Genomic DNA, 27,406 nt, shown 5'->3' with positions numbered 1-27,406 from the left:
TCCAAGGAAAGCAAGGGAAAGATAAGAAATATGAAAGCTGCGGATTCTCACAGTAATGTAAAAAAAAAAAAAATAATCCTAAGGACAATAAAAAGAAAGCGGGTGCATAAGCTTTTGAAAGCCTTTAGATTTTGATATATCTTCCTTAGCAAAACCAGTACAGATGCTCTTCAGATACTGGGGAAAATAGTTTAACCAACTTTCCATATTTGGGGTGTTTTTTTTAAAGAACTCAGATTGCAGGATCCAGAGCCTGATGGAAGATGGGAAGAAAGCTACAGATCTAACATGTCTTTTACTACCTTTTCATATCTAGCCAAGTCAGATGGCTGACCTTAAAAATGGTTTTCATTGTTGTTATCTTTGCCCTCTAGACAGTGAAATGGATTGGAGCCATAAAGTTCATATTTGGATGTTCTAAGAGAGAGTTGTATCTGAGTTTCCATTTTCAATCCCCATTGGGTTTTTTCTCACATTCCTTAGTGACATATAACTGTTGATTTAATTTTCTTGTTTTATGTACTGAGTATTTACATTGTCACAGGACAGTATGCCACAGAGCAGGTACACAGTTAGTGTTTTTTCTTACACGTTGCTGTTAGAAATTCTTCATATGCAAAGCTGATGATAACACTAGGTAAGGATAGAGAATTGGCTGGATGGCTGCATCCAAATAGTTACAGTCAATAGCTCAATATCCAAATGGAAACCAGTAACGAGTGGTATCCCTCAAGGGCCTGTAGTGGGACCAATACTATGTATTGTCTTCATCAATGGTATAAGGTAGTGGGATTGAGTTTGCAGGTGACACCAAGCTGAGTGATACAGTTGACATGCCTGAGAGACGGGATACCATCCAGCGGGACCTGGACAAGCTTGAGAAATGGGCCCATGTGAACCTTGTGAGGTTCACCAAGGCCAAGTGCAACATCCTGCACCTGGGTCGGGGCAACGCTGGGGTATCAAGACAAGCTGGGGGACGAAGGGATGGAGAGCAGCCCTGAGGAGGACTTGGGGGTGTTGGTGGATGAGAAGCTCAACATGAGCTGTCAATGTGCACTTGCAGCCCAGAAAGCCAACCATATCCATCAAAAGAAGCATAGCCAGCAGGTCAAGGGAGGGGATTCTCTCCCTTTACTCTGCTCTGGTGAGACCCCACCTCGAGTACTGCGTCCAGCTCTGGAGCCCTCAGCAGAGGAAGGACATGGACCTGTTGGAATGGGTCCAGAGGAGGGCCACAAAGATGATGAGAGGACTGGAGCACCTCTCCTATGAGGACAGGCTGGGAGAGTTGGGGTTGTTCAGCCTGGAGAAGAGGAGACTGTGGGGAGACCTTATAGCAGCCTTTCAGTACTTGAAGGGGGCTCATAAAAAAGATGGAGGGAGACTTTTCACCAGGGCCTGTAGTGACAGGCTAAGGGGCAACAATTTTAAACTGAAAGATGGTAGATTTAGATTGCACCTAAGAAATTCTTTACTGTGAGGGTGATGAGACACTGGCATAGGTTGCCCAGAGAGATTGTGTGTGCCTCATCCCTGGAAGTGTTCAAAGTCAGGTTGGACAGGGCTTTGATCAACCTGATCTACTGACAGATGTCCCTGTCCATGGCAGGGGGGTTGGACTAAGTGAGCTTTGAAGGTCCCTTCCAACCCAAACCATTCAGTGGTTTACTCTGTCAACATAGGCTTGGTATCGGAAGGTATCTCATGCAGAATTAACATAAAATCAGTAACACAGTGGTAGTGTGTAGTGTGGTTTTGCAAAGTTTAGTATACATTTTATACTCTTTGAAATCTATTGGGAAATACTTTTCCAGCGGACTACATGATGAAGATGGTAACTGGCAAGAAAATCACAGGTAATGTTTAATTATATGAAGACAGGCCAAATAACTATTTTTAATTGTCTTTCTAAACAGTCCTGAGAAAGGTATGAAATTTATTGTAGGAAGTACTGCTCGTATGATAGAGAACAAGAAGATACAAATTTAATGTACTGCATTACTAAACCCGAGTAAACATTCTAGCAGAGAACAGTGGCCGTTCTTAGACTCAGAATGTCTGTGGTTTGACAAGAGTGAGACAATGACTCTCCATTGATGGAAATTACCTCTCTTCGGTTAGACTGTTTCTCCATGGCAATTTTACTTTTTTTCTAACCACTCCTCAGTCCATTTGCTGTGATGGACTTGGGGTGCCACCTTCTCGTGCGTAGTATTGACACTGCTCCTATATCGTAACATCAGAATCAGCATTAAAAAAGATTGGCTTGAGGTTCTTGGAAAATCACGCCTTGGCCCGATTTTGGCTAACCAGACTGGGATGCTAAATTGTTGCTGTTGCCTAGTTTTGAAACATCTCAGCCTCCAAAATGTATGCCTCTCAAGGTTGTCATTTCTTCTCTTACAGAAACTTTGTGCCTTCTGTGTGTTAAACATAACCTGGAATACACTTACTGCTACAGTTTTACGCTGACATCTCCTATACCAAATATTGTCTCTTACAAACATTAAAAAAAGCTTTCAACAAGACCTGACTGGTTTCTCTGTGGATGTTTCACAAACTCTTACATTTTAAAGCCTCATTTAAACAGTGACTGTTTCAACACAGGTACTTACATAGTGAGGGCTGAAGCAAATGAAGTATCTCTGTGAGAAAATTGCATGTCTCATGCAAGATAAGTTAGAACCATGGAAAGCCTAGTAAAGTTTTAGCTAATGAAATTTAACCTTACATTTTTCAAGCCTACTTCTCATTCGCTGGTGGAATTGTCCTCAACTAACGCACTGATTTTTATAGCTTAAATGCTTTCAAGGCTTTTGGGGGAAAGACATCATCCCTAGAGCTGAAGAACAGGCCAGTCGCTCATGCTCCTGTTGGGATTTGCCTTGGGGGAATAGAGAAATGCAGCTGGAAAACAGTGGGTGTATTAGAAATAAATGCTGAAAGCCTAATTTTCTTCTGCACGTATACAGAGGGGAGACTGAACGGAAGTGAGTGATTGTTAAACATCACGGGTGCACAAAGCAGGAGGCATGCCAGTACTGGCCAAGGACTGGGAAATACCATATCAGTAGACAACTGCTTCCTTGTAAAATTTTCCGCCAGTGTCCAAAGGAACTGCATGAACTGTCCAGATCCACGCAGACCGCAAGCAGAAGTGCCACTGCAGAGGGAGTTCAACATGCAAATAACAAATGCCAGAGGAAGACGTCCACCCACTCGCAGGAGCTTTTGTCCAGCTGTCCCCACGGCAGCATTCGTTAGGAGTTCTGCTGCACCTCGGTGCTCGTGTCACAGGCGGCAGATCTCCTTCCGCTGTGATGGAAGAGGCTTGTGGGTCTGGGCTCAGTAGCATTCGGACCCAAACAACCCTTGTCTATGTTCCCAGCCAGCACCCCATACTTTATGATGAGCGTTTGCTGTCTGACCATGGAGGTGCTGTTGTATCCTGCCCTGCTTCTCGATGACTGGTTGGATGTTGTATTTTGCTTACCCCAGCTATCCAAGGCTTTCAAAGTCCTTTTCTCTTGGAGGAGATCTCCATTTATTTCGCTCAGAGCATCCTTCAGCGTGTGTGCTCACAGTGTAAGGTACCAATGCCAATGCAATATTGCAGGTTCAGATATGGCACAAACTAGACTGTGAGGCAAGCCATTGGATTTACCCTTTCTCTCCTTTCTCTCTTTCCTCTAAATCATGCTGTGCAGCATAACATTGATCTGTCCTGACATGAGATTGACCACTCATATCTCATTTTCACTTAGCTAATGCTTCACGCTGTTTCATACTATCATCCAAAGCATCTCTCAGCATCGGCACAGGTGGCATGTGACATCAGAATTTAGTTTTTATATTAGTATTCAAAACAGACAACTGCTCAAAAAAGCAGTTGGGGTTCCCAGAACTGTAACCAGTAAGAGAGTACTTTGTTTATCGAAACCAGCTGAGTATCAGTAAGAGGATAAATTCATTCAGGAGGTGCTCAGCACTGGGCAGGATCTGCCCGGAAACGGAAACTCTGGCTTAACTGTTTTAACGACTGCTTCCTCTCCCAACTGTCATCGCGGTACTGACTGAAGCAGGACAGTGCAAAAGAATTGAAATTAACACTTAATTGCTCTTTTGCAGAAGTTTGCAATTGTTTATTTAGATAATTGTCAAGTTCTCCACCACCTTTGCTATGAGGTGGCTCAGGCAGTTTATGGTGCAAAGCCATGCGTGACTAGATGTGTACTTGGAAATGCATTTTCTGCCTGAACATCAGGGTGTCATAGAGGAGGCCCAGCTGCATGAATTTAGGAGATTACAAAGATTTCTGTCTAGAATTATTCACAGGTATTGGTGGGGTTTTTCGACTCTCTACGCTGCATCTGGTGTACTGATGGGCCTGCTGTTCCCCACCTCTCCTGCTCCTCCCTGCTGCTTATTTTCGTTCTAGCTCCGATGCACGTCAAACTCCTCTTCAGGTTTCATCAGTTCACAGGACCAGAAAAAAAAAAAAAAAAAAAAAAGATGTAGTCCCGTTCCCAAAATGGAACCGCTTCCACCGTATTAGCAAGTTAAAGCAGGTTGTGAAAGAGTGCAATATGGCATCAGCACAATGGGGCAGGAGGAAAGGCTTTTCCTTACATCACCTGTGAAAAATGAAGTCTGCCAGCTGCCCCAGAACTGCACTCCAAAAGAAAAGCAATTTAGTTTTCAGCAGTCTTGAACTGATTCTGGAATTGACCCCATTTCTATGGGGAAAACTTTAGGCTGAAAAAAAAAAAAAAATCCAAAAAACAACCAACTTTGGACTGTCTGTTTTCTACTAATTCTTGTAAATGAGCAGTGAAGTCATTGTTCAATGGCCCAGTTCCTAACATACAACTGGCAGTCTGGATCTCTTGATCTTTGTTAAAATGTATGGGAGAAAATAACACTGGTTTGGTGTTTTTACTGAAAGAGAGTAAAAGGATTCTGTGTAGGTAAGAAAGCCCACACTTAACCCTGTGCCTGTATTTTCTATTGTCTGTCAACTTTATCCTCATGAAAGTAAGGAATAACATTATTGCTCTTGTGACTACCACTGAATACATAACCTGCTTCCAGAAACCTTAGGCAGGTATGAGTGACAACATGAATCTTCAGACTCAGTTTTCTACTCAGGGGAGAGCGAGATAAATGCCTTGTGGTCTCAGTAGCAATACCAGAAAACAGAATGGTTTAAATTCACGTGGAATAAATCTGAGTGGAATCCAGAAGTATCTCCATATTTTTCTTTAATTAACATCATCTATTTTTTCCATGGCTATGTGAACTGTGATTTTCTAGAAATTGTTGTTGACTGACATAGAATGTGAAAGTAACTTCTGCGTATAATTTCTGTGAACTAGCTTGCTGGACTGTTCTGTTTGCAGGATGTCCTTTTTGGATGCATACACCTCTCAGTATTTTCAAACGTCCAGGCATTCCTCATGGAATCAGGTGTCTTCTGCACATTGTTTAGCATGAAATTATTTAGCTTGACGTCTGGTGAAACAGTTTACCATGCTAGCTATGAACAGAACTGAACAAACATTTACTGAAAACAGACACAGAAGGAGCACATGTGCAAATGAAATACACTCATAAATTGTGATACCTTGTGTGCTTCTGTACAGCTGTAGAAAAGAAATGGATGATGCAAACCTGTGGAATCTCTTAATGCCTACAGTGTTGAATAGCATTGCTTAAGGGAACAATATGAGTTAAAAAAACACTGGTTTCTAGGTACACCTTGGAAAGAGAGAAAGAAAAAAGTAGTTTGGGCATAATGTTCCATCCCCAGATTTAGCCACATATGGAACCAAGAATAGTGCATGTAGTAAGTGAGATGTATCTTAGAGGACACATGAAGTCTGTCCAGTTGTTTCATTTCCTACAGGATGGTTCCTCTAGCACAAGGAGGAAGACATTTGATCTCATGGAAATCTTTTAATTTGACCTTAGATTCTGTGTTTTATTAATTAGTGCTTTATAGGAAGTTGCTTTTGTATGGGCTTTTATCCAATGCATCAGAAGGTTCTGAAATACATTTTATTTGTTTTCATACCATGGTCAAACATATAAAAATGATTCTTTTATATCTGCATGAAAATAAGCCAGAAGATAAGCCAATAGGACGTAGGTGATGGTAGGAGTTGCTTTTCCCTTAAAGTGCATGTGAGGAGGACAGCAGAATCAGCTCTGTCCTTGGACCTGGTCCACACTTGATACAAATTCTCCTCTCCATGGTGTTGTTAGTACCTTGGCTTGACTCTATATTCCTTCTCTGGCCCTTGGGCTGCTCAGGCCAAAGTGAAAACAGATGTAAAAAAAATTTAAAGCTAACAGTGTTCAAATGCCTGATCTCCGAAGGGAAGGGATGCCCTCTCTCCCAGGATTTTCACCAAACAGCGTTGACTGTCTACTTGTGAGTGCCGCTGCTAATCAGCCATGTGCATTGGATGTCTGCAGGAATGACCTTTTTTTTTAGAAGCCACACAAAAGCATTGACCCAGGTTGGCATGGGGTGGAGTAGAGGTAAATGTCTATTGTGCATCCCTTCAGGCTTTGTCAGACTCTGCCATGTTTGTTTCCCCTTTGTCCAGGCACCTCTTCTTTGAGCTGGAACTGCCTCTTTTTTTCCCTGTTCTGGACACCCTGTGCCTCTGCTCCATCCCCACAGCTCTCAACATGACTGTTTTCTTACCTTTTTGCCTAGTCAGTGCTGTCAACCACCAGCACCACGTAGAGAAAAAGATGGTTATCTTGGGACTTTCCCCACCTGGGAGATGAGACTCTGGTGTTCTAGATTACTACTCTCACCTCCTCGTGTAGCAATGTCTTTGTTCAGAAGTCACAAGTAGGAGGCTGCTTCCTGAGAAGAGTGACTACATCAACGGCAGCACGAGCTACCTAGTTTGGTGGTAAGAAAGCAGGATATTTCTAATATCATGACCTCTGCTGACAGTGTGAGCTGAACTCTAAATATTTTGTCCCTTGGCCCTTTGTGGAAACCCTCTCCCTGTGTTGCACAGTCCCTGGCTGGAGCAGTAGGTGCAGCTTCTCACAGCCCACCCTCAGTCCGGAGCTTACGCTCGTTACCAAGAGCAATGCATGGTCTAGTGGCAGACGTCTGGCTACCTTTCTGTGAGGCAACCTGAAGCCTCTAATTTCAAGGTTCTTGGTTTTCAACTCCTAACAACCACCTTTCTTTTCAGTTTACCTTCTTGGGCTTTCTCCAGCTCAGAAACACTTTCTTTGCAAGTGTTTCTACAAAAAGCATTCAGGTACTTATGAATACATGTTAACAAAGGGAGAGAAATGCAGATAAATTTGTCCTCTGGCCTCTTTTCCACAGAGAAAAAGAGTGTTCTGTCTTAATGTCTTTTCATACAGTATCTTAAAGTATTCTTACCTCTTTTTCCTGTAAGTTCGGGTAGGGGAAAAAAAGAGAAAAAAAAGAAAAAAAAAAGAAAAAAGAGGGAAAAAAGAGGGAAAAAAAGAAAAAAAGAAAAAGGAAAAAGAAAAACTGTGAATTATTTCAGTGAGTGTCAGATTAGGACTGATTGAGACCTGATTTAAAAAAAAAAATCTAGAATCACTAAGTATATCACCCCTCATCTCTACTGCTGTGAGTGATTGCCCCACCAGAGCTCTAGTAAGATATGAGTGTCTTCAGAGGTCCTTTCTCCAGCACCAGGTCCTGTGGCTTACCTGTCTCATCTCCAAATTCATCACTCTTCTATGAGGGCTCTGAGCATTTCCATTTTCCTCCTGAGACTCATAGTGCTTGAGGCTTATTTTCTATGGAAATAGGCCAGTGAGGTTGACGTATTTACACAGCTTTGGCCCAGTGCTGCAGATTGAAATATTTGACATGGTTATGATTTAGTAGCAATTCAAACTTCATTAATGATTTGAGGTAGATCAAGAGGTTAAGTTTTAGCAGCACTTAATAATTAACCAATTTAGGTATTTACAAGGATTTAACAAAATAATTGAACAGCAATGTAATTACAGATTTTAGAATGGCAAAATTCACACTAACTTACTATAAGGTATCCCAAATTAATACATACACCTAAGAGCACAAACATACAAACACACCGCTCGAGGGGTCACACACACACAAGCAAGTTTTTAACTGCTAGGACCAAAGGTCCCTTTGCAACATACAACTCCAAGGAGCCAAGGGGTGCCCCTTTTACACCCTTACAGACAAATATATGGATCCAGTAAAGTGTAAGAACATCCACACTCGTGAGAGCTAATGTGTATATAGAGAGGTGGATGAAAGAGAAACACCAGTATGTAGTTAAAATTTCCCTCTTCAAGTGTGGAGTACATTCTCACAACGCATCGGCGTTGCTCAGCAGGCGGTAAATGAGACTCGAGGTGAGTTGACTTGCCCCAGCCTTTCAATCCTCGAGATGTTTGCCGGAGCAGTATCTCAGCTCAGGGAGGTGTTGGCCACAGCCCACTGTGATCCAGGAGAGCGCAAAGGATCTCACTAGAATCACTACTTCTAGGGTCCGAGATTATTGACTTTCATCAGGTATTCCACCCCGACCCAACTCGGACAAAGAGATACTCTGGTATTTTCCACCAGTTGTGCAAGTCCAGAACTTGGTAGATCTTGGAGTACTGGCATCACCTCCCTTTGGGCCACGATCCAGGTACAGATGTACCAGGCTGTCGGGGGGTGAATGATTGTCATTACAGTTTCCAAGCGGTAGGGGAAGCAGGAGCGAGGTGAGATAGGGGAGTGCCTTAACGCTTTCGCAAGTCAGCCTGATTTCTAAATTGGTATGTGGCCCAGGGATGGGGAATCGCACCAATCACCGAGTGGCCAAAAGTGGAAGGGAGGGGGGGCGGGGGGAGGAGGGGGATGTTGCACCACCACACCGAAGCAAGGTCAGGTGATTACTTTCTTTCCTAAAATGCTTTTTGTTTTTCGCTTCTGTGAAGCTTTCAAGGCTGTGAACGCAATATTCAAAGCCTATGGACCCTTGGACACAATAAACGTTATTAAATGTAGGTGAAGAGGACGATGCCTGTTTTAAAGCTTGGGAGTCATGGTGTTGAATAGTAAATTTCCAGCATGTTTTTCTAATGCCTTTACACCTTGAGGGTATTTTTATTTAAAAAAAAAAAATAAAAGCTTGACAGAGGATACCACAATGGAAAACATCTAGTGAAATTATCTAGGTGCTGGCGTTCACACACAATTGAAGGGTGCTTTGTGATACATAGTGCTGCTGGATCCTTATCCAAAGAGTGAACATTTACGACAGAAAGGAAAGCAACATAGAGCTGCTACCTCAACGTGACGAACCTATCTTTTTAAGGACCTTTTTATAGAGACAAAAAAGTTGAGAATATTTTTTTTCACAGAGGTTGGGCGGGACACCTGGAGGGAGAAACCTTTTTGCTTACTTTTCTAAGCAGTGCGAATTCTTCCTTTCCTTCCCTGTTCACGGTAAAAGGAGGGTTGTTCACCCCGGCGAATGCCGTGCCCCGTTCCGTCGCCTACCGCACTTATACCGCCTCCAAAATCACCGCGCCTGACTCCGTCCCCAAAACCCGTCATCCTCTTCTCTTCAGATGACATCCCGAGGAAGTTTTGGGCTTCGGCAGCTCCGAGGCCAAAGCCTCTGGGAAAGTCAGGTTCTTTCGGCACGGCTTTCCCCGGCGGGGAAAGGCTGCGTGGAAAAGCCCCGTGGGCACCCCGCTGTGGACGCCTCTCCGCCAGACTTGTTTCTGAAGGGACACGCCGGGGCTCTGACCCTCCTTCCCGCGGGGAAGGGGGCTCCTTAGGTGGGCAGCCGTCGGGCAGCGGGGGCCGTAGAAGGCAGGGAAGGATACTCCGCGCCCCGCCGCACCGCCCGGGGTCCGCCGGCAGCGGGGACGGCTGTGACCGCCACCTGCTCTCGGTCCCCACCATCCAAGGCTGAGCTGGACTGCATGCAGCCCGGGGGAGAAAAAGAAAAACACACCCGTCCCGCCCTCTCTGCCCTCGCCCCAGACTGATTTGCTGACCCCGCTCCCGGCGAACGCCCTCTGGGGAGAAATAACTAGGAAATGGCTAGGAAATAACACTTTTTCTTTGAGGGGAGAGATATTTTTTTCCCCTCCCCCTTCTATTTTTTTAAAAAAATGAGCGGCAGAAAGCCGTTCTTTGGTAAACTGGAGGCAAAAAATCGGGGCATTGGAGCGCGTCTTCTGGCGCCGCGATCCCTGCCCTGAGCAACCCACGGCCAACAAAAACACCAACGTATCTGCGGTAATCGGGAAAAAAATAACCTTCAGGCACAGCAGGCGCCCGTGATGCCTTATTCTGTCTGTAATGTGTGCTTGCCATCGTTTGGAGTTTTTTTTTAATAAGGAAACGAAACATAAAAAAAAAAATCCGCTTTTAGAAAGATCGTAAAGTCATGCAAAAGTACGAAGTGCAGTCGATCTTTCCTGTTGCTCTGTAAGCGTTGTTTTAAATACGGAAATTAATGAGTTTGATGGATGCTTTTAACTCGAGTATGTATGTGCGTGAATAATATACACCCGCGTATTAAGCCCTGTGTATTCGACCAGCGTGAACATGTTGTGTGTGCATACAAGTATTTATGCACAGACATAAAAAGTGTAAGCGACGAACAAAGTGGAAATAAATAACACCGCCCAACACCGAGTAGTGCTGCGTACAGGATCGTTTAATAGTTGAACACAAGGATTCTTTTTAGCCAACCTCTTTGATACTTTACTGTTGAATAATAACAGGTATTTCATCATACATCAGCGGTACGAACATTGAGGGGATGATGGAAATCGCGTAGGAAAAACAGAGGCAATGCGTGTGAAGAAATTCAGATTTATAACCAAGCCCAGTCATTTGGGTTTTTTTTCCAAATATCTGGTTTAAAGACATGGAAAGCTGTCTTAAAAATACCGAGCTCGTTGGCCAGATCTTCTGAATCAACGAGATATCCCCAAATGTTAAAACTACCCGGTAACTAAACGACTACCCATTGGTTTCTCATATGGATAGCCTTCCCTGAATACATCTATACAAAACATTGGCAGTAATTCTCAAATTGTAGTCTCATTCAGTGTTACATGTTTTAAGACTTTCCAAGTTGAGCGGGGTGATGAGGGGAGAAGATTTGGAGATGAATTAAATTTTTAAACGGGATGACTAAAGCGTTCGCTATTTCCTAGCGCTATAGAGAAGAATCTCAAGCTAACACTAAAACGCAAAGCTCTCCAGGACTGTGTGAACATGAATAAAATCAATACCGCTGTGAATAAGACAAGTATCTGGTGGAGATCGAGGCAGTGGATTGCAGGGCAGTGAGCAAGCCGCTAAGGGAAACAGAGCGTTTTCACTTCTCTAAACCGCATCAATTTAAAAATAAATGGTGCGGGGGAAACGACGAAATTTCCCCGCCTCGGAGCACTGGAGAATCGCTTGCTGCTTGTCCTCCGCCTACCGGGAAGGACCAGGAGTGCTCCCCGCCGCCGTCTTTCGGTTCTTTCCGCTGTTTCTTAGAAAATTCATCAGTATGCCTTGCCTGGCAGAAGCAGGACACGGAGCGCCCTGGGGGTGCCGGAGAGGGACAGAGGGAGACCCTCCGCAGCAGCCGGGCGCCCGGGAGGAGAGGAGACCTATCTAAGGGGAGGGGGCGTCAGCGGGGGACACAAGCAGCGGTGGGGGCGTGTCAGCGCTCATCCCCCTCCGCGGCCGGCCCGGTTCCCGCTGCGGCGGCGGGGAGGGACAGCGAGTGTCGCAGGTACCGGGCCACCGGTCCGTGCGGGCCCCCCGCCGCCACGTCGAGGGGGAGGAGGCCGCGGCCGTCGGGCAGGTCGAGGCGGGCCCCGGCGCGGTGCAGGGCCGCCAGCGTCTCCAGGAAGCCGGCGCGGGCCGCGTCGTGGGCCGGGAGGCAGCCGGTGCGCGGGTCGGGGCGGTTGGGGTCGCCTCCGCGCTGCAGCAGCAGCTCGGCCACCCGCGGGCTGCCCAGCATCATCACCTGCGGGGAGAGACAGCGTCAGCGCCGCCCGGCAGCGCGGGTAGCCGGAGGTAGCCGGGAGCGGGGAGACAGGGGGCTGGGGGGCAGCGGGTGCTGGCAGGGTCTTTAGTGCCTGGTTTTCGTCTGGCAGCTGTTCGTAGCCCTGACCCGCGTAAATGCGCGCAGCTGTACGCGGTGAGGCTGGTGGGTCCCTACCAACTAGAGTTATTCTCTGATTCCACGATAAATTAAGATATTAGCTACGATGCGCGTGATTTCCAGACGAGGTAATACGTACGTGTATGTTCTGTTCCACATTTTATACGATTTATATATGCCATGGTATATATGGTGCTTGTGGGGTATCCACAGGTGCATACATATATATATACACAATATATATGTGCCATTTACATATACCATATATATGTACCCTTTATTATACCATAAATAGTGTGGTGTAAATATATGCACACACTATGCAGATAAATGTATGTACCCACTGTGCATTCTGTGGCAGCCCTGAGGAGCCTTGTGTCAAGCCTCCTCCCACTTAGGATGCGTTACTGCGTACATAAATATATGTGTGTACGTAAATATATGTACACATTATGCACATAAATATATGTACACACTGTGCATTCTGTGTCAGCCCTGAGGAGCCCTGAGGCATCCCTCCTGCCGCTTAGGATGCGTTACTGATTTACCAACGAACAGCCGGGCAAGGCAGCTGGCTGTAGCCTCCCCAGCACCAGTTCGCCTATTTTTGGTATGGTTTTACCCCACTCCTGAATTCTACCGCTTTTCTCTCTCTCAGCTCTGGCTAAACCTGTGCTGCTTCTCACAGGACCAAGGAAAGCAGCTGAGCGCCCATGGGTAATGCTCAAAACCGTCTTTCTGAACCCTGATGCCACTCTGCGGATAAAGCGAAAGCAGAAAGCTCTGGTAAGGTCTGATCATGCACGATTGTGCAGAAGCACAACAAACAAACAAACAAACAAAAACCAAACACCCCCCCCAACAAACAAACAAAAGAAAGTGACACTGGGGGTTTTATTTCCTGCATCCTCCTGGTCATTTTCAATGGAATTTTAACCTCCATAAATTGAATCTTAACACTGCAGAAAATATCTTGAGACAATAGGTTTTCTCATTACTTTCTTTCTCCAGAGAATTTGGCTGTGGACTACAAATACTTGGTTTTGTTTATAATAGAAGTGTGAAAATGCTTATAAATTTCACAATACATAAATTCCTGTAGAGGTTAAGTTTTTGAGAAAGATAGAAAGAGTCCACATGTCAGAGTGGCAGCCATTTTGCAAAGTGCTGGTAAGGGAAACAGAACTTAGTCTCACCCTGAAATGAGGGGAGGAAGGAGAAAATTTACAACGACTTGGAGACCCTTTTCATCTGGAATTTGAACCTACAACAGAAATAAAACGAATAACTTTCTAAGAGTCTTTCTGAGTGACTTACTTTAAAAAAAAAATATTCCTTTTCTATATAAAGTGCAAGGACCAAAATGGCTGTTCAGTTTAGCTGGTGAATCATTAAATATGTTGCTTCAAATGACAACTCGAGAAAACCTTTTCATACACAACTCCAGTTTAAATCACAGTACCTGAATCGTTCAATGAGCATTTAAAAACTTTCAGCTTAAGTATGTCGATTAATATAACACACTTCTAGCACACCAGTCCTTATTACATCTATCTATCAATATTACATCTATTGATGAATAGTGAATAGATTTAAAAATACTAGTAATAATAGTGAAGACTATTAATACTATTTTCAAGTTACAATTTCTACACTGTGACGATTGCTACGCCGTCTTCTGTGTCGTTCTTTCACATGAATATACTAGTATGGGACCACACTTCGATTTCCTTGGGGAAAAAAGGCCCGTTAAGGCTATATTTAAAACAAACAAACAAGCAAGAAAAGTTGATCGAAGTGCAATCAACTCCCTGCACCCATCTGGAAACCGATTTTGCAGTCCCACTTCTCCTTTTCAGTATCCTCTACCATAATTCGTTTGCTGCCAGCGGCGCCCCTCTGGATTCCACCTTGTATTTGCAGGAGGGCGAAGGTTCAGAAAAGCACCCTCTTGTATTTTAGGCAGCTGCGGCTGGAGTCCGAGTCCGGTAAGAACAATAAAAATTCGTTCAAAACATGAAATCCCTCCCCCCTCCCCTCCGCCAGCGTGGCAGAGGACAGCTACCCCCCTCCTCAAGCTCCCCGCCCGCCACCTCCACACTCCCCGCTGCTCCCTACCTGGAGCGGGGTCCTCCCGAAGGAGTTGGTCCCGTTGGGATCCGCGCCCGCGTCCAGGAGCCTCCGCACCTCCTCGCGGTCCCCCGCGGGCGGCGGCGCTGCACAGACGGTCACCGGATCCCTCTCCCCGGGGGGACCCCTCCATCGCCCCCCGACGGCCCAAACCGCGCGGCCGCCACCGGCTTTTCCCTCTCCCCTCGGCCGGGACCTCACCGCGCCGCGGCTCCTCCTCCCCGAGGGCAGCGGCCGCCCCCTGGCCCACCCCACCGGGGGGGTAGGAGGCCCCCGGCCCCCGCGTACTGCCCTACCGACCCCCCCAGGGCGCTGCAGCATACCGCCCCGCCCCCGGCTCCGCGCGCGGTGTTGGTGACTACGTTAAAATCCGCGCAGCCTCCTTGGGGGGGGGGGGGGTACCGGGGAGGCGGGGGGGGCGGAGGACGGCGGGGTGCCGGCAGTCTGCTCCCCAAGCTGAGAGCCGGGGGAAGCTCGGCACCGCCACGGGGGAGCGCGATTTCATATCCCACACCACCACAACCAACACCGCCCCCGCCTCCTTCCCCCGGAGAGGGGCTGCCTCCCTCTGGGGGTGCCGTCAGTGCGGGAGAAGGAGGGGAACGGGGGCCGCATCCCTGGCCCCCTCAACCTTTACCACGGGGCGGGGGGCTGAAGGCAGGGGAGCGGGGCGCAGCCTCACCGGCAAAAGGCTTCTCGGGGCTGCCCGGGCTGCCAGGTGGGACGCACCGCAGTTATCTTGTGTGGGGCGGGCGCAGGGGGGACACTTCAGAGTCTTCCTGGGGACCCTTGTCCCCGAGGATGTATTTGGATCCGAGGGATAGTTTTGGCTTCTGCCTCCGGAGCTGGGGGAGGGGGGGCGGGAGGGGCTGCCCCGCCCCGAGCCCCTCCAAGCCACGGGTCTGGGGTCTGTCCCTCCGTGCCGCCGCCGGCCGGGAGCGGTCGGCCCGGATGAGGAAGAAAGCCGTGCCCGCGGGAAGGCTGCCACCCGCCTCACGGCACAGGGCAGAAGAGCACCGTTTCTCCCCCGGCCTTGCCGAGGGGAGAGACGGACGGCTCCATCCCGGCAGCCAGAGGCTGGCCAGGGCCTCGCCTTGCCGCTGTGAAGCCCAAAAAACCAAGCACCTGACTCCTCCCGCAGCTTTCCGCCCTCTCACTCATCCCTCCTGGACAAGGCGGCTTGCCCTGACACCCCCACTCCCTCCCAGACGACCCCCCCACTACGAGGAGAGCGGGGTGTCAGCACCGGCGCCCGCGGGAGGATTTATTCCGGCAGCTCGGAGCTACGGGCGGGGCTGGGCAAGAGGCAAGGCGAAGGAGAGGGGCGGGGGGGTGGGGGGGGGGAGTTTAAGGCTCCGGCATTCCCGCAGAGCGATGCGGAGGGTGGGGGGTTTCGGAGCCACCGCCGAGGTCGGACAGTGAAGTGCGAAAATACAGAAAACAGATTAAGGAAGTTTTTTAGTTTGTTTGGTTTGGGTTTTTTTTTTTCTTCCCTCCCGTGTCAGTTCCCCATTTTCCTCTTTTTAATTGCAGAAATCCGGTGCGATTGCCACAGAAGCAGTATCTGCCGCGCAGATGCACCTTTATTCCCTTCGGCGTTAATCTCCCCCCCGCCCCCGCCGCCCCCGCCCGGGCACAGGAACGGGGCGAAAGGGGAAAAACGACGATTTTATGTCTACGTGTACCGACGGCCGAAAGGCAGGGGCATCCTTGGATGAGGAGAAATAAACACAAATTTATTGCCCCCGGCAACAAGTCGGGGGTTCCCCAGGTTTCTGCGGAAAGTGGCGTCAAATGTCGAAAGGTGCCACATTTGAAGGGGGCTTGGGTGGGATGAGGGACCCGCGACGGGTTCCCACCCACCGTGGCTTTGCTGCAGCGCATGGTGGAGAGTGGGGCCCGGGGCTGGCGGGCGATTAAATAAAACAAACAAACAAACAAACAAACAAAACCAAATAAACTTTAAAAGTGGATTTTTTTAAAAGTCCGCAAAGTGTGTGAAATTAAGAGGAAAGGATCCCCCACCCAACAGGCAAAGTGCCCTCCCGTCCTTCGTGTGCTCTCTGCCATTAAGGGTAGCCACGTAGAGATAAATCCAAGGAGACAACCTCCTTGGTTACATGTGTCAGGTGTCTTGAAATTTCAAATCAATATTGAGGAGCGGCAGGGTTGCGTATTATCGCTGGCTAATTTTACTTTTTGTGAAATAGTATCGCTAGGGTATTTTATGCATCTGTGTGCGTGTATAAATACATGCATATGTGTCTTTTTGTGAATATGTAAGTATAAAAAAATGTATACACTCACACGTCAACACATTTGTAAGTAAAGACGTTACTAGAGGAGTCAGATGGCCTGTCTGCATTTCCATCCCTGCTAAAATCCGTGAAAAACCACGAAATCGCAGAATGGCGTAAAACAGCAAATACGGTCCCGTGCTAACGATTACTGACCCTCCAAATCACTTATCAAGCTAGTGTACCATTAAAATGACACAATTTAAAGTTACATTACTGAAGTCATACTAATATCCATCCCCCCCCGCCTCCAAATGCAAATCCTATTTTGCACAATCATGGTACCACCAAACGACCTCAAAATACTCGAAACATAACAACACACGGTCATATCTGAAGTTGGGGAAATAATAGACGAGCCCTTGATGATGTGTTTTGAAAAGGACCCTTGTATCATACTTGTATCTTGAGGCAGGAGAAACCACCTTCTCTTCCCAACAAACCTTACTGCAAAGATATTTTCACGAAAGAAAGAAAAAAAAAATGTTCCACGTTAAGAAGTCTTCCTGTCCTACATCTCTCGTCTGATTTCTTTTTAAAGTCGCTGTTCAACAATGCACATCTTTGACACTGAAAACAGATCCATTTTAATATTACAGTACACCAATCCTGCAAATTGTTCTGAGATGTTTTAATAATAGCATACAGGACAGAAAAGGTAATGTTCAGTTACTAAAACCAGCCACCTTACGCCCTGTTTAAGGCTTAGCAAGTACTAACCTTTTAATGACAAAAAAAAAGGAAAAAAAAAAGGTATTTTACAGCATTTAACATTTACGTGAGTTATTTTATCATCTAACGAATATTTCGGTAATAAATTTAGGGTTAATTAAATACTACAAAGATACAAACCACAGAGAACAAAATATTAGGATTTCCTCGGCTGTAAATAGGCAAAAAAAAAGGTGCAGGAAAGGCAGGGGTGGGGGGTGCAATGGAGAGGTTGCATGGAAGTAGCCTGATTTACAATTAAGGGGCGAAAAAATCAATTGTTTGGAGTTATGCTAAAAATGAAGAAAAGCCGATGAAAAGAAATAGTTGAAAGTGTCGTTCTCTTCGGTTTAAAATATTAATATATTTGCAAAGATAATTTCCCTCATTACACATATTGTGTAAGAACAGGAAAATCTAGCACCTTAATTTTAGACCTTTATAACTTGTGAGATAAACTTGTATTTTGAACATAAAAATGACCCCCCCCCCAAAAAAAATAAAAGCCCAAACGCAAAAAACCCCACTCCCCAAAAACCAACCAACCAACCAAAAAACCCCAAACAAACCCCAAATAGAAACAAACAACTTAACCACCTGCATTAATAAATAATAAATTCTTCTGTCTCTGTTTTCCAAATTGTGTGATATAAACTTCAACATAGCGCATTTCTGAATGTAATATGCTGCCGGAAATAACTGTGAAAATATCCCTAGATATTTTTACTTTTTTATTAGAAACCTTCCAGAAAATGTTAGATGCGTATTATTTCGGTCCCTCGTTTTGGGCTATGGAGTCATCGGAAAGTAAAATGACCTAATTGGTTCTGGATAATCACCTAAGAGTTTACAAAAAGTAATTAAGCGTTCGTCAGGAGAAATGTTCCCTTCCTTAAAAAACAAACAGCAAAGCGAAGACAAATAACAGATAAACACGCACACTCAAAAAGGCAAAACAAATAAAACCTCTCCCATCGTCCTAAGAAATAACTACGTTTAGAGGTGGCAAGTGAAATATCTCATGGCGTGCCCGGTTTTCTGGGCGGGTGGGTGGCTGCAGGGTCGCCTCAGTCAGACAGATTTTCAGTGTCATTCCCTGTCTCGGACCCTCTCGGGGGTCAGAAGCAGCTTCGTGGACTCCGTTTCAACGAAAGACACCCCTCCCCGCCTTTCTCGCACTGCTCGGGGCATGACATTTTTTTTCTTCATTCTGTCTATTTAATCAAGCAAAGTGATTTTGAGCAAAGCTTGAGAGTAGGATCCGTCTCTCTAAATAGGAAATAAGGGCAAAAAGAGCTGTTTTCCCTTTATTGCCAAATTTATTCCCCCCCCCCCGAAATAGATTTGCACCTAATCCGAATATTAAGCCACCGTCTTGCTGCAGACTGTGGCCTGAAATACTACGGGTTCGGGGTTCCCTGTCTCCGAGCTGCCAAAATATTTCTGCATTACTTTTGTGACTGTAATGTTGTTACACCCTATTATGGAAAGAGTGCGGTTAGGCAAAAGGGAAAAAAAATCTCATATTTTTTTTAGATTAAACACACACGCTTTCCTTACCCCTCTCCAGCCCCTTCAGAAACAGATTTTCAGCAAATTTCAGTGACTATTTTAGACCTAACCGGCATTTTAGAAGAACTCGGTCTACCCGATGAAAAGCTCGGGGTGGGGGGGAGAAAAAAGGAAAAACAGAAAAGAAAAAAAATAAAAGCAAAGCAAAAGGAAAAAAAAAAGAGCAGTATTTACAGCAAGTGTGGAAATAGAGAGGAAAAAAAAAAGCCACACTGCCTCATCAATGAGAGTGTCTTGTCCTTGCTACACCTAATTTACTTCGAGATAATCAGCACCTTCGTATTTATGTTTCGTACTCGAGATTCGTGCATTTCAGGTCAGCCAGAGTTTATAGTTTCTTTTTCCCCCATTTAGTATAAGATGAAGAAATTCGGCCTACTAGAAATACAAAAACCCCATGGGATTTGAAGGTAGCAAGGAATACTGGGTATTGTTTCTGATTTTTATACATATATATATAAACACAAGTGTATGTATGTGTGTATCTCCCCACAATTGATATTCGAAAGGCGCTGAAAGTGATCCAACCAGAGACTAGTGCAGGCAAACTGTGAATTTCTTTATCTCCACACCTCGAGTCCTATAGTTGAAGGGTTAATTTTTTTTACGTATATTTATATATACACAAAAATATATAATCTCTATTTTTGTAGGTATTTTCAGGCAAATATTTCTATTTCCTTCTCTTCTACATCTGTCCTTCTCCAGTCTGTGCTCTGGATAGAGGAGGTTGTGGAACCCTCTAATGACCTTCTACGAGAATTTTGTGGAACAATGCTCGAATACCCATGAAAATTAATATTCGCTTTATTTTTCATTAAATGTTTAATTATGTGTAATGATCGAGGCCTAAGCCGCGCCGTGCAGATCCACAACAATACGATTTTGCATTGTGCAATCAGGAAAAAGTCTCTAAAAATGCCTCTCATGCTCCTTTACACGTGTGTATTTTAATTACTCTTTCTGACGCTGCTCGGCTGCTCTGACCCTTATTGCGCATATTTATATAACAGTAAGGGAAGGCAAAACAGGCCACTGTATTTCGCTGTCATTTACAACAGTGGAAAGCAATACACACGAAACAGTGGCCATTTTCTCTCTTCAGAGCATTATGTTCCTTGTTCGCAAGGAACCGTCTGCAAATGTTGATAGGGGCTGGTGGGTTTATTTCTTCTAAATTAGCCCGGGAGAAAAAGAAATGAAAAACTTCTCCGGGGGGGGGGGGGGGGGGGGGGGGGGACGCGGAGAGAGCAAAGGCAGAAATAAGTCACAGTAACTTTTCAAGAACCTGTCGTTTTCTATTGCGTTAAAAAAAATAGGGAAAAAATAACAAAAATAACCCCCACGCCTGTGCAAACCTCACGTGTTCCCGGTGCAATCTGAGCATGTGGCGCGGAGGGTGCTCCGCGGCGCTGCACGGACGCGGCCGGGCCACCGCGGGCAGCGGCGGGCACCCGATACTCCGCGGGGCGACCACTGCCGCCACCGCCTCCCGCTCCCGGCCCCCGACCTCCGCCGCACTCCCCCCCCCCCCCCCCAACCCCAGAGCAGCCCCGGTCCCCGGTGTGGGGGCCCTCCCTACCTGGGCCGGGGGCTCCCGCGGCGCCTCCGCCGCAGGACCAGCAGCAGAGCCAGGCGCGGCGGCGGCCGCCGGCCCAGCGCCCCGAGGAGGCGGCGGAGGATGCGCCAGCCCAGCGCCCGGGCCCGCCGCCGGCTGCGGGAGCGCCCGAAGCGGACGGTGCACCTTATCCGGGGGGGCATGGGTGCGGGGGAGCCCTCGGTGTGCCGAGGTAGAAATACCTCCCCGGCAGGGCCCCACCGGTGAATCGGCCCCCTCACCCTCCATTCATTGGAGAGGATTTTTTTCTTTTTTTTTTTTTTCTTCTTCTTTTTTTTGGTTTGGTTTTTTTTTTGTTGTTTTCCGTTTGACTAATTTCTACTCCCCATTTCGCCTCACCTCCCTCCCTCCCCCCCCTTCTTCTCCCCCCTCCTCCTCTGCCCTTAAACGCCTCCCATGATGATGGCTCCCGCCTCGAAAGCGGGCGAAGGAGGACGGGGCGGCGGGGGATGGGGACGGGGGAGGCCGCCGGCTCCTCTCCCCTCCCACCGGGTGGCCCCGAGGAGCACCACCACCAAACGGGCGTGAAGGGCGGCCAATCGCAGGGCGCTCCCCTGCTTTCAAATAAAGCCTTGACGACATGTCCTTGCCCTCCCCCCCCCAGGGCTGTCCCCTCCAAACACGCCGCCTCCCGCTCCGGTTGGGGGTGTGTGTGTGTGTGTTATTTTGTTGTTGGTCTTTTTTTTTTCTTGTTGCTCCGTTGGTTTTGGACGCCGCTCCCTTCGGAAGCCCCTTGGCGGGGCGAGGGCTACGGCAGCCCGGCGCACCGCGACCCCCGCCCGTCCCCCCGGGGGCGGCGTTGGTACCCTGTAGGGGAGGCGGCTAGCGGATCCCTGCCGCTTTAAAAGCGCAGGCCAGTATTGGCCCGGGCGAGCAGCTATTTCCTTGTCACATGGTCATTTGAACGCGACGCGGGGCCGTTGCGTAGCGGAGCGAAAAAAAAAAAAAAGCGGATCTCGTCTCCCCCCGCCGGTAACCGAAACGGGTAATTAACTCTTTCTTATCCCCCGACCCTCTCCCCGGCCGTGCTCCGAGTTGCCGGACCGCTTTGTTTTCCGTTTGAAGGGTGAGATTTTGGAGCGGGGGTGTGTGGGGGGGAAGCAGCAGAGAAGTGCTGAAAAGCCCGGAGCAACCTGCCGGCGCCCCCTCCCCCGCCCCGCCGGGCCGTCTCTGGCTCCCTCCCGGCCGGAGGGGCTCCGAGCCCCCCGACAGACGGTGCTGAGTGAGGCCCGCCGCCCGGCAGAGCATCTCTGTGTGGCGGGGAGAGTGGGGGTCCCGCTTCCCCCCACCTCGTCCTCCCCACCTCGCCGGGAGCCCCTCTGTCGGCGCACCCCCCCTCCCAGGCTGCGGGGTACCTCCGTGCGAGGCGCGGGGAAGAGTGATGGGCAGGGAAGGTGTCGGTCCTGCGGGCGCATCTTCTCCCTCCCCCGGTGCGGCGGGGCCCGGCACGGCTGGGCGCGGAACCGGGGATGCGCAGGGACTGCAAGGAGCCGGCAGGGAAGGCTCCGGGGGTGGGTGGCGGGGAGTCCCGGGGCGGGCTGGTGAATATATGCTTATGCAACACCCCCCCTCCGTAACAAACACCTCCTTCTCTCGGCTGGACAAACAGTAGTAACGCCGATGTCGATAGAAGTTTCCTTCTTCTGCCTGGGCACAGAGTAAAACCCTAACAGCGGCGCTAATGAAGAAGAGCCTGTAATGTTTTCTCCTGGACTGAGTCCGATTTCAAGCCTGGGAAATGAGTGAGTGAAAACAGCCATTTCGAAATGAAAACAGTTCTTCGAGGGATGCTTTATTTATTTATTTATTTATTTATTTATTTTTATCCACCCCACCCTCCCCAGCTCCTCTTCCTTTCCTTTCCCCCTCCCGTGGCGACTCGTCCGCCACAGGCAAGGCAAAAGAGAGCGAAATGAACGCCTGCCCGGGTGTACGGTGCAGGTGCCGGGGAGGCGGTGGGAGGATGAGCTGACAGTTGTGGCAATAGAAACCAAATACCCACCAACGCTGAATGCATGGCCGAGCCGGGCCACAGGAGCACCTCGCCGTGCCCAGGGCGCCCAGGTCGTGTATGTGTGTGTGCGCACGTCCTCAATTACAGCTACGATATTAAAAATGAAAAGCGCGGGTTGTCTGCCACGTTAAACTTTAACGCTTTTCGGGCTTTCTCGAAATGTGTATTGCTGCTCCTGCTGCTGCTTGCTGCTAACAATCACTATTTTTCTTCCCAGGGAGGACTCCAAGACCTGGAGCCGATGCCGCTGCCGGAAGGAAAGGTGCCGGTGGAAGCTTCCGGAGCCGAGCGGGATGGTGCCGGGGACCCCCACTCTCCCGTGGGGTGAGTACCCCCCGCCATGGGCCTGGCCCGGGCAGGGGCTCCGCACCTGCGGCGTCAGGCACATTTATATAGCCATTCGGCATTTAGCCCTGCTGGGTTTTGAGGGCATATTCTGTTCTTTTGGTGCGGCCAGCCTAGAAAAGTCTGTTATTTCCCTGCCGGTTTTATGCGTTGTTATTATTGCTGTTAGCAGTGCTGTTTGTTAGCAGTGCTGTTTGTTAGCATTATTGCTGTTATTATAGTTGTTAGTATTTTTGTTATTACAGTTGTTATTATTGTTGTTTCATAAGCCGTAAGGGAGATACTAAAAATTTTAAATAGAATTCCAGTTCGTGGAGAAACCGACTTTTTAAAAATAAGAATACTGGTCTAACTAGGGTTGGAAGCGTGGATTATTAGACCCTTACTTTTCTGTAGAGAGAGTGGTGGGGTTCTAGCCTTGCCCTATCTCTATGTCTGGTCCTGGCTCCATGCCAGTTCCATCAGGCATAGGATGCAGGCTCTTGACTGCTGTTGTTCCCAGTGCTGTCCTTGGCTATCTTATGGCTATCCTGTGCGCTAAGACAGAATACGGCACAATTTCATAAGGTGTTATGACCGCACATTCTAATTTTATGTATTTCCTACTTAAAGATATGTATAAAATATATATTCTAGGCGTTCTTATAATAAACAAGCATGAACATAGACTAAATATAATGTGAGGCTTTGTACATATTTTATATGCATATAATGTAGTTATAATTAAACATAAGCATATAAAAATAATTCATAAGCAAATACGTAGGCTTTATACATAATCATAATGTTTTTATATGTACGCATATTATGCATATTTTAATATAGGTGTTACATAGATGTTTAACGCACATAAACGGCATAACTACATATTAATAGCGTGCCAACTTATGCAAAGTAATTATAAAGCACGCTTTGTATGAAACTGTGTTGTGATAAATTACGTCATCCAATAGGTTATATAAAAGCATATATATTATTTTTAATGCCTATGTATGAAATAACTAGGAGTTGGACACTCGGTAGGAATGCAAAACGAAGAGAACCTTTTTCTCCCCTGTAATTGTCTAGAGGCAGCTCTGCAGCGCGCCCAGGATTCGCTGTGGGGAAGTGTACGAGCGTTCTCCCGCTGCCCCGCCATCCTTCCCCTTCTCTGTCCTCAACGGGCGGGACGAGCGAGCACTGCCCGGCGTAGGGTCCGAGAGGGAGGCAAGGTCTCCCAGCTTCCCCGCGCCGGGGCGGCCAGTGAAAGATGGATCGTCACCTCCCAGGTAATTAATCTACCCTCGGCCCCCGCTCCTCCTCCAGCAGCACGGTCGTTACAGCCACTTCTTATTACAGCGGCTTGTTTGCTTCTTTACCAAACGCACCACCCTTCCAGCAGCTTGGGGAGCCCTGGGGCCAAGCTCGGACGTACGGTTTTTACTTTTTTTAGTTCCACGCCGCCTTCGTTTTGCAACCGTCATGATTTCTTCAAAATCCTGTTAAACTCGCAGTAACTCAGGGAAGGTCACCTGCAAGTTGGTAAAACACCTATCACTTCAAGCGAGGGCGGTATCGGGCTTGCAGAGACACAATTCGCTCTTTATTTTCTCCTTCCAGGTCCCATGTTTACAACATTCATGAGAAGAACCACGGATGCGCCCCGGGCCCATGCACAGACATGCACAGCACCGTACGTAGTTGTACGAAGGTATTTGCCAAAGCCGCAATGGCATCAGGAAGCCTCAATTCCCCGCTGTCCCGGCCGGTGTTGCTAGGGTGAGGCAGAGATCGGCTCCGGCGCCCCTTGAGTCCGATTTAGCCGGAGCCTCCAACCAAATGGGGAACAGCCGGCTCGGCACCGGGAGAGCCCGGAGCCTCCTCCGTCCCCTTCAGACGGGGAGGGCTGGGAAACGCGAGCGGGGGGACCCGGGGAGGAGGGTAAACAGAAAGCCCAGACGCCGTCCTGTCAAAACACGAAGGGTTTATTTGTTTATTGTGCCATCTCTGCGCGGGGGTTTTCCTTCATATTTATTTCTCTTCACAGTGTTTGGACTCTCGTGTGGGAAAAAAAAAAACAAAGAAACGGGGGGGGGGTGGAAGGGGGACAGAACGTGGAGGGGCGTGCAATTTCAAGTACAGGATAACATACAGAAACGTGCAAAATACAGCGTACAAAACCATGCGTATCCCACCGGTCCTTCATGCATCCGAGCAGGGAGAGGCGACCCCGGGGACTATTCACAACACGTGAGTGCTGCTCGACTTCGCGTCTACCGAGGCAATAAATTAGGGGAGGGGGGCGGCCCCGGAGGAGGCTAGGCGCGGGGCGGCGGATGTCGCAGGTACCGGGCCACCGGTCCGTGCGGGCCCCCCGCCGCCACGTCGAGGGGGAGGAGGCCGCGGCCGTCGGGCAGGTCGAGGCGGGCCCCGGCGCGGTGCAGGGCCGCCAGCGTCTCCAGGAAGCCGGCGCGGGCCGCGTCGTGGGCCGGGAGGCAGCCGGTGCGCGGGTCGGGGCGGTTGGGGTCGCCTCCGCGCTGCAGCAGCAGCTCGGCCACCCGCGGGCTGCCCAGCATCATCACCTGCGGGGAGAGACAGCGTCAGCGCCGCCCAAGCACCGCCCGGGATCTCTCGTTCGGCCCCGCGGGAGCGGGGGATCGCCCGCGGAAAGGAGAGGAGGTGGGTCAGAGGGGTGCGGGACCCCCGTCGGGAACGGGGGAGTGCGGGACTGGACCGCGCCGGAGCTGCTCCGCGACAGGAGCCGGCAGCGGGGCAGAGGGACCGGGGGAAGGGGCTCGCCCTCCTCCCGCCGCACCCCCGCGCAGGAGCCGAGGGCAAGTCCCGGGCCGCTTTGCAACGGCCAGCGCGGAGCCGTGCCGGTGGGGCGGCTCCCGGGGGCCTGCCGCCGTCCCGCTCTCACCGGGGACGCTTTTCCAGGGGGCCCTTAACAAAGGGACGCTCGTGTGCACGGAAACTACCCTCCCCACAGTGCGGCGCCCGCGCTTCCCTTGCCCCCCGGAGAGACTGAAAAACGCACTTTTAGCCCGACTTCCCTGCACAGTGCAGCACTAAAATGCCCGGGAGCCCTCCCCCTTCGGCTCGCCGTTTTCTAACCTGCGTTCCCCCCCGCGCACCCGGCAGTGCGTTCAGCGCATGGGCTAAATCCCTGCTGCGCCAAGGTGCGCAGGAAACAAAACATGTCGGAGGACGGCAACAGATACGTGTTTCGAGTGAAATGCAATACCGACATTTTGTAGGAGAGAGTTTCGGAAGGACTGGCCTTAAAACTTAAATATAGCTTCTCAGATTATTCCAGTTTCGTTTTATTTCGAAAATCTAAGAAGAAGCTGGCTATAACTACCTCGGAAATTACTCGGCTTTATAAATCTAGTACGTACGACTCCACCGGGCACTACATCTATCTACCACTTCACGCGACTGTAAAATGTGGGCGGACTGAGCCCCAGGGGGACTTCTAGCTCTGTACCTGCAGGGTCTGCTGGGCAAGGCTACCGCACGCGGATTATTTCCACTCGTAAGGGTCAGTGAATATGTCGTGAGAATCGGGGAATATACTTTTTTCATGGGAAAGGAAAGGACAAATAGTAATAGACGTAGACAGAAGAAGACGAGGCACGACGAAAGGGTAATTCTTGCTGAAAAGGCGACTCCTTACTTTTTATTGCACGTTTATTGCGAGATGAGCATTAAAGTTCTCGGTTTTGAGTCATCCTATCTCAGTTGGTTAAAATAAAGTCAAGGGTTGCTAAGATTAAAACCTCTCTGTTGCGGCCGTCGCAGACTTTCTCCTTTCCAGAAAGGCGACAGGAACCGCCGCTCAAGCAACAGCCGAGCCCAGCCGTCGGGGGGCGGCCGTCGCCGGAGGCTGCCCCGGCGCTGCCGCCGCCGCTCCTCGGACGCGGAGGGGCCGCTGCCCCCCCACCGCCGCCCGCACCCCCCTCCCGGACCTCCCTACCTGGATGGGGGTCCGGCCGTAGGAGTTGACGGCGTTGGGGTCCGCCCCGCCGTCCAACAGCTCCCTCAGGCGCTGCAGGTCGCCGCGGGCGGCGGCGTTGGCCAGCTCGTCCGCCGCCGTGCTGCCCGCCCGCCGCGCCATGCCCCGGCCCTCCCCGGCCTCACGCACGCCGGTGGCCGGGCTCCGCGGAGCGCTGCAGCCGCTGCTCGGGGCTGGGGGCGATGGCGGCCCGCGCGGGGGGTCCGGCCCATGGGAGCGCCCGGCGCCGCCGCTCCGCGCACCTGGCAGCCCGGGGCAGCGCGACCCGGCCCGGCCCCGGCCCCGGCCCGGAGGTCGCTGCGCGGTGCCGCCGCCGGGGCCGCCTCCGCCTGCCGAGGACGCGGCGGAGCCTCCCGCCGCTTTTTTCTCCCCACAGCCGGTGCCGCTCCGCCCCGTCCCGGCCCCGCGGGACCCGCCTCGTCCCTGAGCCCGTGTCACCGTCACCGCGGCGGAGCGGAGCCCAGGGGCCGGCCCCCGACCTTGCCCCCGCGGGGCGGAGCGCCCTGCGCTGCCCTCGCAGGGCCGGGAGGGCCGGGCTCCCGGGCGGGCGTCGGGGCG

The 27,406-nt window shown here is 49.6% G+C and overlaps 3 protein-coding genes across 4 annotated transcripts in view; 1 reads left to right on the top strand and 2 right to left on the bottom strand.

Annotated features, from left to right (window-relative positions):
• MTAP (methylthioadenosine phosphorylase) overlaps positions 1 to 2,544 on the top strand; it is a 35,845-nt gene extending 33,301 nt beyond the window's left edge. For both annotated transcript variants that reach the window (XM_054185933.1, XM_054185934.1), the window contains exon 8: positions 2,410 to 2,544. In XM_054185933.1, coding sequence (XP_054041908.1) covers positions 2,410 to 2,475 — 66 coding nt within the window. In that variant the 3' untranslated portion in view covers positions 2,476 to 2,544. The remainder of the gene's footprint in view (positions 1 to 2,409) is intronic.
• Positions 2,545 to 10,704: 8,160 nt separating this feature from the next.
• Positions 10,705 to 20,723, bottom strand: LOC128903034 (cyclin-dependent kinase 4 inhibitor B-like). The gene is made up of 2 exons (XM_054186914.1): positions 20,460 to 20,723; positions 10,705 to 12,029 (listed from the first exon to the last, which is right to left on the bottom strand). The coding sequence occupies exons 1-2, from the start codon at positions 20,721 to 20,723 to the stop codon at positions 11,721 to 11,723; spliced, it is 573 nt and encodes a 190-aa protein (XP_054042889.1). The 3' UTR covers positions 10,705 to 11,720.
• A 4,139-nt stretch (positions 20,724 to 24,862) lies between these two features.
• Positions 24,863 to 27,097, bottom strand: CDKN2B (cyclin dependent kinase inhibitor 2B). The gene is made up of 2 exons (XM_054186916.1): positions 26,810 to 27,097; positions 24,863 to 25,415 (listed from the first exon to the last, which is right to left on the bottom strand). The coding sequence occupies exons 1-2, from the start codon at positions 26,948 to 26,950 to the stop codon at positions 25,152 to 25,154; spliced, it is 405 nt and encodes a 134-aa protein (XP_054042891.1). The 5' UTR covers positions 26,951 to 27,097; the 3' UTR covers positions 24,863 to 25,151.
• Between the last annotated feature and the right edge of the window lie 309 nt (positions 27,098 to 27,406).

Source organism: Rissa tridactyla, chromosome Z (genome assembly GCF_028500815.1).
Source record: "Rissa tridactyla isolate bRisTri1 chromosome Z, bRisTri1.patW.cur.20221130, whole genome shotgun sequence".
NCBI classification, from domain to species: domain Eukaryota; kingdom Metazoa; phylum Chordata; class Aves; order Charadriiformes; family Laridae; genus Rissa; species Rissa tridactyla.
The sequence above is the reverse complement of the archived record's forward strand: the minus strand, read 5'-3'. Positions and strand labels throughout refer to the sequence as shown.